Consider the following 12,513-nt stretch of genomic DNA (forward strand, 5'->3'; position numbering starts at 1 on the left):
TGTAGGTTTTGTTTTTACTGAGACTTTATGTTTTTCTTCTTTATTTTGATGAGTAGGTTTGTTAACTTTCTTTGTGGTTACCTTGAGATTTAACCTTATCTTCTTAGATTTCAACCAGTCTGTTATTACTTGGTATCGCCTTGCCTTCCTCTCCATTAGAAAGTTGTATACCTACACCATTTATTCCTTCTTTTATTGTTCTGATGCTGTTGTCATTTACAGATTAACCTCTCTGGTTCCCTGTTGTAATTCTTTTGGTTTTGCATATTCTTTAAGAGTTCATTTCCTAGGTTGGTATCTGGCTAGTACAGTCCTGTGTCCTATATTCAGCCTATGGTCTGATAATTGTTTGTTCTCAGATCGTAGGACTCCCTTTAATAAGTCTTGTAAGTTTTGTTTGGTTTTTACATAGTCCCTTAATTTCTGTTTATCTGGAAATGACCTAATTTCACCATCATAGTTGAAAGAGAGTTTTGCAGGATATATTACTCTTGGCTGGCAGTTGTTTTCTTTCAAGGTTTTATATAGGTCATGCCATTGCCGCCTTGCCTGCACGGTTTCTGCCGAATAATCCGAGCTTAGTCTTATTGTTTCTCCTCTGTATGTGACTGTTTTTTTCTGGAGCTGCTCTCAGGATTCTTTGTTTGTCTTTGGTTTTGGTGAGTGTGATTATGATATGCCTTGGTGATTTTCTTTTGGCGTCTATTCTATATGGGGTTCATGGAGCTTCTTGGATGGTCAGCTTTTCATCTTTATGATATTAGGGAAGCTTTCTGTCGGCAGTTCTTCTGTGATCTTCTCTGTGTTTTCTGTTTTCTTCCCCTGTTCTGGAACTCTGATCACTCGCAGATTTTTGCTTTTGATTGTATCCCACATAATTCTCAGGGTTTCTTGATTTTTCTTCATTCTTTTTCCGAGTTTTCCTCAAACAGAGTTGTATCCAAGTGTTTGTCTTCAGTTTTGCCCATCCTGTCTTCCATCATTTCAAACCTGGTCCTCAGCCTTTCTATGACACTGTCCATTTCTGAAATCTTGTTGTTTATCTTTTGGATTTCTAATTGTTGTTTTTGTATGATTTCTGGTTGTGAGTTTATTGTAGCAGTTTGTTCCTGTGTTATTTTCTTGAATTCTCCAATTTTTTTGTCTGTAGTTTCCATGAATTTGTCTGCCTTTTCCTTGAGTTTGTCTATGTTTTCCTAATTTTTGTCCGCTTTTTGCTTCAACTCTTGGATAATTCTGAATATTAGAGATTTGAATTCCCTATCAGTTAGGCCTAGTGCCTTTTCTTCTACTGGAAGATCTCTGGTGTTTTATTTTGGATGCCTACTGGAACCATCCTGTCCTGTTTTTGTAAATGTTTTGATACTGTCTGTTGTCTTCGGGGCATTCATTGGTTATTTTCCTCATTTATTAATTGTATATGTGTTTGTTTCATCCTGTGTTTTTGTTTTATTTGGTTATGTCTGAGCAGGTGGGCTGTGTGTTCTTTGTTGTTTGCTTATCTGTGAGCATGATACTTTTCACCTTGTTGTCCAATTAGCAGGGTCAGTCACTCAGGTATGGTACAGCAGGGCAGGTCCAGCTGAAGGGGAGTTGCTGGGATGGGTTGTTTGTGGCATGTACCAGGGCTGACAGTGCGAACCAGGAATCAGTGCAGGGCAGGTTCCAGTAGGCCATGTCTGTGCTGCTTGGGAGTGAGATGTTCAGCACACGGTGTAGGTAGGCCGGAAGGAGGGGGTGGATTGTGATGTGTGGAGCTAAGATGTGTATGGGAAAGATGAGAGAGAGGAGAGAGGAACAGGAGCCAAAAACATACACAGAAAGAAAAAAGAGTGCTAAGGGAGCTTGCTTTTGGAGTGGAGAGACGAGAGACGGAGAAATGAGGAAAACCAATACTGAAAAAAAGAAAAAGGGTAAAAGAAAAAAATGAATAAATCGAGAAACTGGAAATGAAGAAAGACGGAAAGGGAATGAGAGAGAGAAGAAAACAATACAAAGAAACAAAAAACAAAACCAAAAACAAGAAAAAAGAAAGCCCCCCGGGATGTCCCTGTGTGTCTGTGCAGAGTAAGGGAGTAGCTTCGAAGCTGCGCGGTACTGCCCTGCTAGAAGGGGCTCCCAAGCTGAGAAAAGAAAAAGAAAACAAACAAACAAACCAAAACAGAACAAATCAGAGCAGACAAATAAATGAAAAAGCCCCGGGTGTCCCACCAGCGTGGCGGCACGGGCTGTAAAGCAGTTTCACAGTCAAGTGGTGTTTCACAGCCTTTCAGGAAGAAGCAAAGATGAGAGAAAAGAGGGGAGGTGGTGAGGAGTAAGGAAGAAATCTAAAGAAGTGGAAAAAAGCAACACCATCAGCCAACAAAAGGCACTCAGGGAGCCGGCCAGGGCGGGTGGGTGGAATCCAAGTGACACCGGGTTGAAGCTGTTGCTTCCCGGCCAAGAGACTGTGGCTGAAGGAAGCAGAGGAGGCTGAGTTGGGGTGAAGAAGGGTGAGGGGGTGGGAAAGCATATATCGCTGGTTACCAGTTGTTCTGTCTCCTGCTGAAAGCTCCGTGAAGCTGCTTTCCATACTCCCTGTTCGCTGATCTCCGATAGGAGTCCAAGATGGCGGATCTGTGCTGCAGTAGCTGATAGGGGACCTCTGCATACATCTCTCCTTGCTGCCTGTTCTTGGTCAGTTTCTTATTCCATTCGGTGCTTGGCTGAGTTCTTTATCTCTTCATTTGATGCTTATGGTTTCAGGATTGAGGTGTGACGCTGTTTGACTTAGTTTTTCTGATCTTTGCTGCGGAGGGATGGCGTGATGTTTCTGACTATAGCGCCATGTTGCCTTGAAGTCTGTCTTCTTCCTTTTTAATTGTAGAGTAATATTCCATTAAAGATATATCTATAATCTCCTGTTGATGAGCATTTGAGTTGTTTGCCATTTTTAGCTATTATGAATGAAGCTGCTACAAACATTCGAGTACATGTGTTTGTGTGAACATATATTTTCATTTCTCATGTGTAAATACTTAGAGGTGGAGTAGCTAGACCAAAGGATAGTTGTATATAAAAAGAAGTTGCTAGACCAAACAGTCAACAATTACTTTAAAACAAAAATGACAGTGTAAGGGGTCAGGGAAATCAGATTAATGAAAATGGAACAATCAGAATGGAAAAAATGAGAATATTCACATATTGTGAAAAATGTAACCAATGTCTCTGAACAACTTGTATAGAAATTGTTGAATGGGAAACTAAACTGCTGTGTAAACTTTACTGAAAACACAGTAAAATATTATTTAGAAAAATTGCTAGAACAGTTTTTAGAAGTGTGGGGGAGAGCAGTGTCTCTGGTGCAAAGACTTGAGATGATTAGGCTGAGTTATGAGACATGGCTGTTGAGGTGATGGTAATTATATTGTCCTTGGTGTCCTCCAAGGAGAGTGGAGTGGTGTGCAAATTGCATTAAGAAGAGGATGTAATGACTGTAAAGGTAGAGATTTTGTAGTAAAAGAAAGGAGACTTCTGAGGGAGCTTAAACTGTAAAATGGCCTCTTCTGTAAGGTGGCATATGCTAAGCAGTGTGCTGAATCCAAGGCATTACCTACCAATTTCCCTGTCATTTCAGAGAAGCAGTAAGTGTACAGTCTGATTTCTGGAATTTTGTGGGCCTATGGTTTTTGTGTGTGTGTGGTAAAAATTTATATATAAATCATTTACAATATCACGTTTTTTACATATACAACTCAGAGACATTAATTATACTCATGTTGGGCAACCACCATCCATTTCCAGCTTTTTCCGTCACCCTTAACAGAAACTCAGTATCCCTAAGGCGTAACTGCCTTTTCTCCTCTCTCTCCACTAGTGAACTTGGTCTCTATGTATTTGCCTGTTCTAAATACTTCATGTGGGATTATATAATACTTGTCCTTTTATAGCTGACTTATTTCACTCAGCATGAATTCAAGGTTTGCCCATGTTGTAGGATTTATCAGAACTTCATTTCTCTTTATGGCAGAGTAATATTCCATTGTATGTATGTACCACATTTTGTTTATCCATTCATGTGTTGATGGACATTTGGATTGTTTCCATCTTTTGGCTGTTGTGAACAGTGCTTCAGTGAACATAGGTGTACAAGTATCTATTTGTGTCCTGCTTTCAGTTTTTTTGAGTATATACCTAGGAGTGGAATTGCTTGATTATATGGTAATTTTATGTTTAACTTTTTCAAGAACTACTGAACCGTTTTCCATACTGGCTGTACCATTTTATAATCTACCAGCAATGAGTAAGAGTTCACATTTTGCCATATCCTGGTCAACACTTGTTGTTTTTTGTTTTTGTGATAATAGCCAGCCTAGCAGAGGTGAAGTGGTATCTCATTGTGCTTTTGATTACTAATGATGGTGAGCATCTTTTCATGTGCTTGTTGGCTGTTCCTATATCTTCTTTGGAAAAATGTCTGTTTAAATTCTTTGCTCACTTTTTGATTGAGTTGTTTGTGTTTTTTAAATTGTTTAATTGTAGGAGTTCTTTATATATTCTGGATATTAAACCCTTATTTGATACATGGTTCCCAAAATTTTTCTCTCCATCTGTAGGTTGTCTCTTCAAGTTGTTGATAAAGTCCTTTTTTTTTGTTTGTTTATTGTTGTAGTTTAAGTGAAAGTTTACATTTCAAGTTTGTCTCTTATACAAAAATTTATACATACCTTGTTATGTGACCCTCATTGCTCTCCCTATACTGTGACAGCACAGTCCTCCTTACCACCCCTGAGTTCCCATGTCCATTCAGCCGGCTCCTAACCCACTCTGCCTTCTCATCTCACCCCTGGACAGAAGCTTCCCGATTAGTCTCATGTACCTACTTGAGCTACGAGGCACACTCCTCACAAGTATCACTTTATGTCCCACAGTCCAGTCCAATCCCTGTCTGAAGAGTTGGCCTCGGAAATTGTTTTATTTCTGGGCTGATAGAGAATCCAGGGGCCATGCTTTCCAGGGTTCCTCCAGTCTCAGTCAGACCATTAAGTCTGGTCTTCTTAGTAGAATTTGAGTTCTGCACCCCACCTGTCTCCTACTCCATGAGGGACTCTCTATTGTGTTCCCTGTCAGGACGATCGTTGGTGGTAGCCAGGCACCATCTAGTTCTTCTGGTCTCAGGCTGATGAAGTCTCTGGTTTATGTGGCCCTTTCTGTCTCTTGAGCTAGTGCTTTCCTTGTGTCTTTGGTGTTCTTCATTCTCCTCTACTCCAGGGGGAGTAATTAAAACAGGCACCAGCCTCTTTTAATTACTGTGGCTTTAAAGTATGTTTTCAAATCAGAAAGTGTGAGTCCTACTTTATTCTTCTTCAAGGTTGCTTTAGCTTTTAGGGTCCCTTGCTCTTCCATATAAATTTGAGGATTGGCTTTTCCATTTCTTTAAATAAGGCTGTTGGAATTTTTATGGTGATTGCATTGAATCTATAGATTGCTTTGGGTAGTATCGACATCTTAACTATTTTAAGTCTTCCTGTCCATGAACATGAATGTCCTTCCATTTATTTAGGTCTTCTCTAATTCCTTTCTGTAATGTTTTATAGTTTTCAGTGTACAAGTCTTTCACTTCCCTGGCTAAATTTATTCTTGGCAGTTTTATTCTTTCAGGTGGTATTGTAAATGGAATTGTTTTCTTGGTTTACTTTTCAGAATCTTCGCTACTGATGTATAGAAACCCTGTTGATTTTTTTGTGTTGACCTTGTACCTTGCCATTTTACTGAATTCATTTATTAGCTCTAGCAACCTTCTTGTGGATTCTTTGAAGTCTTCTATGTATAGAATTATGTCAAAATTATGTCAGTTATATCATCTGTGAAAAGGAATAATTTGACTTCTTCCTTCCCAATTTGAATACCTTTTATTTCTTTTTCTTGCTTAATTAGTATGGCTAGAATTTCCAGTATAATGTTGAATAGCAGTGGTGAGAGTGGACATCTTTGTCTTTTTCTTAATCTTAAGGGGAAAGCTGTCAATCTTTCCCCATTGAGTATGATAATTAGCTTTAGGTTTTTCCATAAATACCCTTTTATGATATTGAGGAACTGCCCTCCTGTTCCTAGTTTGTTTAGTGTTTTAATCATGAAAGGATGTTGGATTTGTCAAATGGCTTCTCTGTGTTGATTGACAAGATCAGACAAAGAATACAGAACAAGGAATATAACCAGACAGAGGACATAACATAATACGAAAAGGGTCAGTTCATCAGAAGACATAATCATAAATAAGTTTGTACCTAACCAACTTTCAAAATGCCTTAAGCTAAAACTGACAGAAGTGAAAGCAGAAATAGATAAATCCACTGTTTTATTTAGGTCTAGTGGTGATGAACTTTCTCAGCTTTTGTTTATCTTCACATGCCTAAATTTTGCCCTCATTTTGAAGGACAGTTTTGCCAGCCTTGGTTGGCAAACTTGGTTGACAGTTGTTTTCTTTCAGCACTTTAAATATGTCATTCTACTGCCTTCTGGCTTCCAAGGTTTCTGATGAGAAATTGGCATTTTAATCTTATTGGGGAGACTTTGTATATAATAGTTTGCTTCTCTCTAACTGCTTTCACAATTTTCTCTTTATCTTTAGTTTTTTTTTTTTTTTAATTTTATTGTGCTTTATGTGAAAGTTTACAGTGCAAATTAGTTCCTCATTCAAAAATTTATACACAAGTTGTTTTGTGACATTGGTTGCAATCCCCACAATATGTCAGCACTCTTCCCCTTTCCCTTTACGCCCTGGGTTCTCCATGTCTGTTTGCTCAGTTTTTCTGTCCCTTCCTGCCTTTTCATCTTTCCTTTGAGCGGGTTTTGGACGTTTGGTCTCGTATACTTGATTGAACTAAGAAGCACATTCCTAACACGTGTTTGTTGTATAGGCCTGTCTAATCTTTGGTTGAAAGGTGGACTTCGGGAGTGGCTTCCATTCTGAATTAGTGGGGTGTCCAGGGGCCATAGTCTTGGGGGTCCCACTGGTCTCTGTCAGACCTGTAAGGCTGGTCTTTTTTTTGTGAATTTGAATTTTGTTCTACATTTTTCTCCTGCTCTGTCGAGAACCCTCTATTATGATCCCTGTCAGAGGTGTCGTGGTGGTAGCTGGGCACCATCTAGTTTTGGGCTATGGTTCATGCGGTCCATTAGTTCTTTGGACTGATATTTTCCTTGTGTCTTTTGTTTTTGTCCATTCTCTTTTGCTGTGGACGAATGGGACCAATAGTTGTATCTTAGATGGCCACTCGCAAGCTTTTAAAACCCCAGACACCACTCATCAAAATAAGACGTAAAACATTTTCTTTATGAACATGTTATGCCAGTTGACCTAGATGTCCTCCCAAGACTCTGGTCCCTAGCCCTTAGCCCCAGTAACTTGGTCCCTCAAGGTGTTTGAATGTGTCTAAGAAGCTTCAGTGACTTTACCTTGGTCAAGTTGTGCAGACTTCCCCTATATTGTGTTTTTTTCTTTCCCTTCACCAAAGTTAACACTTGTTTACTATCTAGTTAATGATTTCCTCTCTTCAACTCTACCCTCCCTCATAACCATCAAAGATTGATTTTTTCCTGTATGTAAACCTTTTCTTGAGTTTTTATAAAACTCAAGTGGTCTCATACAATATTTGTCCTTTTGTGATTGACTTATTATACTTAGCATAATACTCTCTAGATTCATCCATGTTGTGAGATGTTTCACAGATTCATCGTTGTTCTTTATCATTGCATAGTGTTCTATTGTGTATATATACCATAATTTGTTTATCTATTTGTCTGTTGATGGGCACTTAGCTTATCTTTAGTTTTTTAGAGCTTGATTATAAAGTGTCTTGGTATGGATCTCTTTGGGTTTATCCTACTTGGAGTTAATTGAGATTGTTGAATTTGTAGATTTATGTCCTTCGTCAGATTTTGAAAGTCTTGTGCCATTATTTCTCCCAATAGTCTTTCCATGCCTTCTCTGTCTCATTTCCTCCTGAGAGTCTCATGTATGTGTTAGTTTGCTTGATGGTGTCCCACGTTTCCATCATGTTATGCTCAGCGGTCATCTCTCTTGTTGCTCTTCAGGCTGCATTTCAATTACCTTATCCTCTAGTTCTCTGATTCTTTTTTCTGCCAGCTCAAATCTGCTTTAAGTTCCTTCCAATGAGTTTTTCATTTCAGTTACTGTATCTTACAGTTCCATTATTTTTGTTTGCTTTCTTCTTATAGTCTGTCTCTTTTGCTCATGCATCATGTTTTTAATTTCCTTTAGTTCTTTGTTTTTCTTTGGTTCCTTGAGCTTGTTTAATATTGTTGTATTCTTTCATGTGTCCATTATTCGGGTTTTTATGTGTTCTTTTGAAGGAGTCATCCTTTCTAGTTTCTTTGTGTGTCTTTGTGATTTTTCTGTTAAATTTGAGATATTAGAGTGTTAACAGTATGTAGCCCTTTCAGTTCCCCTGTATACACAGTGCTTTTGAGAACACTAATTTCTGCAAGGAACTTTTAGGCTGGTGCAGTCTTCAAACTTTGCTCACCAGTCTCCTCCACCACATGAGATTTCTTATTGAGGCCAATCCAAGATTTCACTCCTTCAGTGGCTCCAAGCTGAATCAGAAAACACACATTGATCAGTGTGCCCTCAGCCTTCAGTCCTTGGCTCACCACTCCACCACTCTGTGAGGGCTCCAATTTAGGCCAGACTGGGGTTCCTAGACTGGGCAGCACATATACCCTGAACAGTTCACTAAGAACATCTGCCCTGTTTACCTCAGTGCCAGGTATCAGGGCCCTTCTTAGTGCACAGGAGAGCCTGGGTCCTCTGGAGCTGCCACACCTGGAGGAGGGGCTGGGGATAGTGAAAGGAGGCGTTTTCATACTGTTTGAGGTTTGATTCATTCTTACCTTGTTTCAGTTTGTGGCTTCTTGCCGCTGTCTTTTGACTATCTTTTCAAGGTTCTTACAGGGTTGAGTGCAGGTTTCTAGTTGCTTTTCTTGTTGTTTGTGTGAGGAGAGTCAGGATTCTATACCTGCTCATGCCTCCGTTTCCTAGCGTTACCCCCCACTTTTTTTTAAGGTACTGAAGGATAAATAATATTTCATTGCTGCCATGTTCAGTTTATGGAAATAATACATTTCCTCTACATGTGTTTATTAGGAGAAAGCATGAAACAGTGATAAAATTAATATAATTGTTTATATTTTAGGGTTTATTTTCTTTCACACTGAGGCTACTTCTGAAGTCTATGAGGGAGATACTTTTTGGTGTTTTCTCTCCTGCTCCCATTGCCACAGTCTGTTGTTGTTGGGTGCCATCAAGTTGATTTTGACTCATAGCCACCCTGTGTAACAGAGTAAAACTGTCCCATAGGGTTTTCTAGGCTGTAATCTTTATGGGAGCAAATCACCAGGTCTTTCTGCTGCAGAGCCACTGGGTATGTTCAAACTGCCAACCTTTTGGTTAGCAGCCAAGAAATGTCTCTGGTGTCCTCAGTTAGTAACTAGAGTGAAAAATGGCCTTTGGGTACGTTTAACATAGATGGAAGGGTGATTTCACTGAGTAATAATGAATTTGTTGTTGTCATGTGCTATCTTAGGCTGAGTTCTCCAGTGAAGTGTATATGTATAAATATGTATATAGAAATTTATCTCAAGAAAATGGTGGAAATTTATCACAGTGCAGTAGTGGATGCTAGCGAGTCCCAAATCTGTGCATCAGGCGTCAGATTGGAGGCTTCTCCTGACTCATAGGGTCACAGGGGCTGATGAACCCAAAATTGGCGGGTCAGACAGAAGACTGCTGGCTCACAGGGTTGCTGGAGCTGGCAAATCCCAAGATCTGCAGGTCAGGCAGCAGGCTGCTGGCTCACGTCCCAAGCACCACAGTCAGAAGATTATGAGTTGGATACAGGATGCAGAGTGAACTTTGCCAGAACATCCATTTTATGTATTGGATGCAGGCCACCACCCACACCCCCCGCCCCCAAAGAAACTCCACTTTTAACTGATTGGCTGCTCACATCAGATCACAAAATGGGAGCTGAATAGATCACATCACAAAATGGAGGATAATTACATCATTACATAACTGCCAAACTACATCATTACATAACTGTCAAACCACTGTAAATAATGGCCCAGCCAAATTGACACACAACCTTAACCATCACATGTGCACTTAACCATTGCGCCACTAGGGCTCCTTTAATAACTAATGTAGAGTGGCTCAAAGGCCTTAGTGTAATGAGTTTGATTAACAACCTTTAATGATTTCAGAAGTTTGTATCCTTAAAATCTACTTATGAAAGGTTTGACTCTATGAATATCTTATATACTTATCTATCTTTGTAATTTGAATAATAAAATTTTAAATGTAATTTATTGTTTGCGTCCATTAGAAGATGGCAAACATTTATCATTAGAAATCAGACTGGCCTGTTTCTCTTTTTGTAAGGCACTAAGTACTTGAAAAAATCAAATAATAGGAGATTTTTCCATTTCTCTAATTATTGGTTTCTGTGATTTATCCTTCTTCCTCTCTCTAGAACCTTTGGACCTTCTTCACTGAGAACAATATTTCTCACAGTGTACTCGTGGCATTATTTTATCACTTTGTTCAAATAGTACATAAGAAAAACATCAGTGTGCAGTATCGAGAATATGGCCTTCATGCTGCTGGGCTTTATTTTCTGCTACTAGAAGTACCAGGTATGTATACTTGATATGATAGGACAAATCTTTAGACTCTTTTTTTTCTACATTGTTTTCAAATCTTATACTTTTTTTCCTTACTTATAAAGTTGGGCAGTGATAACCCATCCCACTGGTTTGTTCTGAGGATTAAATGAGAGTAAGTATATGAAATACTGGGTATTTCGTAGGTGTTAGAAAAATTGCTTTCTCATTTCTTTTTTAAATGTGTGTTTGTTTGTTTGATATTCTGCTGTGTCTGTTGCTAAGCTGTGCTGATAACGTAATACAAATAATGAGAGAGGCACAAGACTGGAGAGAGGATGTTTCTAAGCTATAAGAGCTCCATTCCCACCCTGTCTGCCAGCCTGCCCTTCAGTTTGAAGTTCAGACATGATGCTCTGGCTCCCTATTCAGGTTTAGAGTAACTGCTGTGGGAAGTCATTGTGTCATATCTCTCCTACGTAGGGATTGAAAAATAGGTTTAAAACTATTGTAATTGAGAAAGCATGACATTAGCTAGTAATACTTGAAGAAGGAAAGCACAGGAAAGGCTATTGATGAATCAGTATTCTTCTTTTCTCAGAGCACTTAGGTGGCTGTTCTGCCTGTGAATAATCAAGAAGTCCATTCTCCTCCCTATATCAAATCCAAAGAAAGAGAGGGTGGAACATAGAGGAAAAACCCATAATTCATACAGAAAGAAAAATCACAGGATTAGTCAGCTTGCTAAATGCATTTGTAATAAATGATAAGGATTTATTCCATATGATTTGGGAATTAGTGAAAAGATATATTTTTACACAAATAACATGTGCATTCTGTGTTTTTTTGGCAACTGTGCCCTCCCCCCATGAGGTATTTTCAGAACCGTACTTTGCTGATTTTTTTTGCAGCAGCGTTTAAAAATATTAGCATAGCGCGCTTACGAAAATACCTCATGGGAGGAGGACACAGTTGGCAAAACAGTAGGATGTGTGCGTTATTTGTGTGAAAATATGGTAGTGTTTCTTCCTATGTGTCTTTTAACCAACGATAAGACAAGAGTGAACATTCTTGTCTTGTTTCTGATCTTAGGAAAGCATTTAGTCTTTTGATTTTTTTCTTTTTATTGTACTTCAGATGATGGTTTACAGAACAAACTAGCTTCTCATTAAACAATTAGTGCACATATTGTTTTGTGACATTGGTTGCCAACTCCGCAACATGTCAACACTCTCCCCTTCTCGATCTTGGGTTCCCTATTACCAGCTTTGCTGTCCACTCTTGCCTTCTTATCCTTGCCCCTGGCTGGTGTGCCCCTTTAGTCTAGTTTTGTTTTATGGGCCTGTCTAATCTTTGGCTGAAGGGTGAACCTCAGGAGTGACTTCATTACTGAGCTAAAGGGGTGTCTGGGGGCCATACTCTTGGAGTTTCTCCAGTCTTTGTCATACTAGTAATCTGGTCTTTTTTTTTTTTTTTTTGTGAGTTAGGATTTTGTTCTACATTTTTCTCCAGCTCTACATGGGAACCCTCTATTGTGATCCTTGTCAGAGCAGTCGGTGGTAGCTGGGCACCATCTAGTTGTGTTGGACTCAGTCTGGTGGAGGCTGTGGTAGTTGTGGTCCATTAGTTGTTTGAACTAATCTTTCCCTTGTGTCTTTGGTTTTCTTCATTGTCCCTTGCTCCTGACAGGGTGAGACCAGTGGAGTATCTTAGATGGCTGCTCACAAGCTTTTAAGACCCCAGACGCTACTCTCCAAAGTAGAATGTAGAACATTTTCTTTATAAACTATGTTATGCCAATTGAGCTAGATGTTCCCCGAGACCACGGTCCCCATAGCCCTCAGCCCA

At 39.3% G+C, this 12,513-nt stretch overlaps 1 protein-coding gene across 3 annotated transcripts in view; it reads left to right on the plus strand.

Moving 5' to 3' along the window:
- The window catches only part of NCAPD3 (non-SMC condensin II complex subunit D3), a 146,225-nt gene that overhangs the window by 15,205 nt on the left and 118,507 nt on the right, over window positions 1–12,513 (plus strand). For all 3 annotated transcript variants that reach the window (XM_023734037.1, XM_023734038.1, XM_023734039.1), the window contains exon 3: window positions 10,536–10,698. In XM_023734037.1, the coding sequence (XP_023589805.1) occupies window positions 10,536–10,698 (163 nt within the window). The remainder of the gene's footprint in view (window positions 1–10,535; window positions 10,699–12,513) is intronic.

Source organism: Trichechus manatus, unplaced genomic scaffold (genome assembly GCF_000243295.1).
Source record: "Trichechus manatus latirostris isolate Lorelei unplaced genomic scaffold, TriManLat1.0 scaffold00064, whole genome shotgun sequence".
Taxonomy (NCBI): domain Eukaryota; kingdom Metazoa; phylum Chordata; class Mammalia; order Sirenia; family Trichechidae; genus Trichechus; species Trichechus manatus.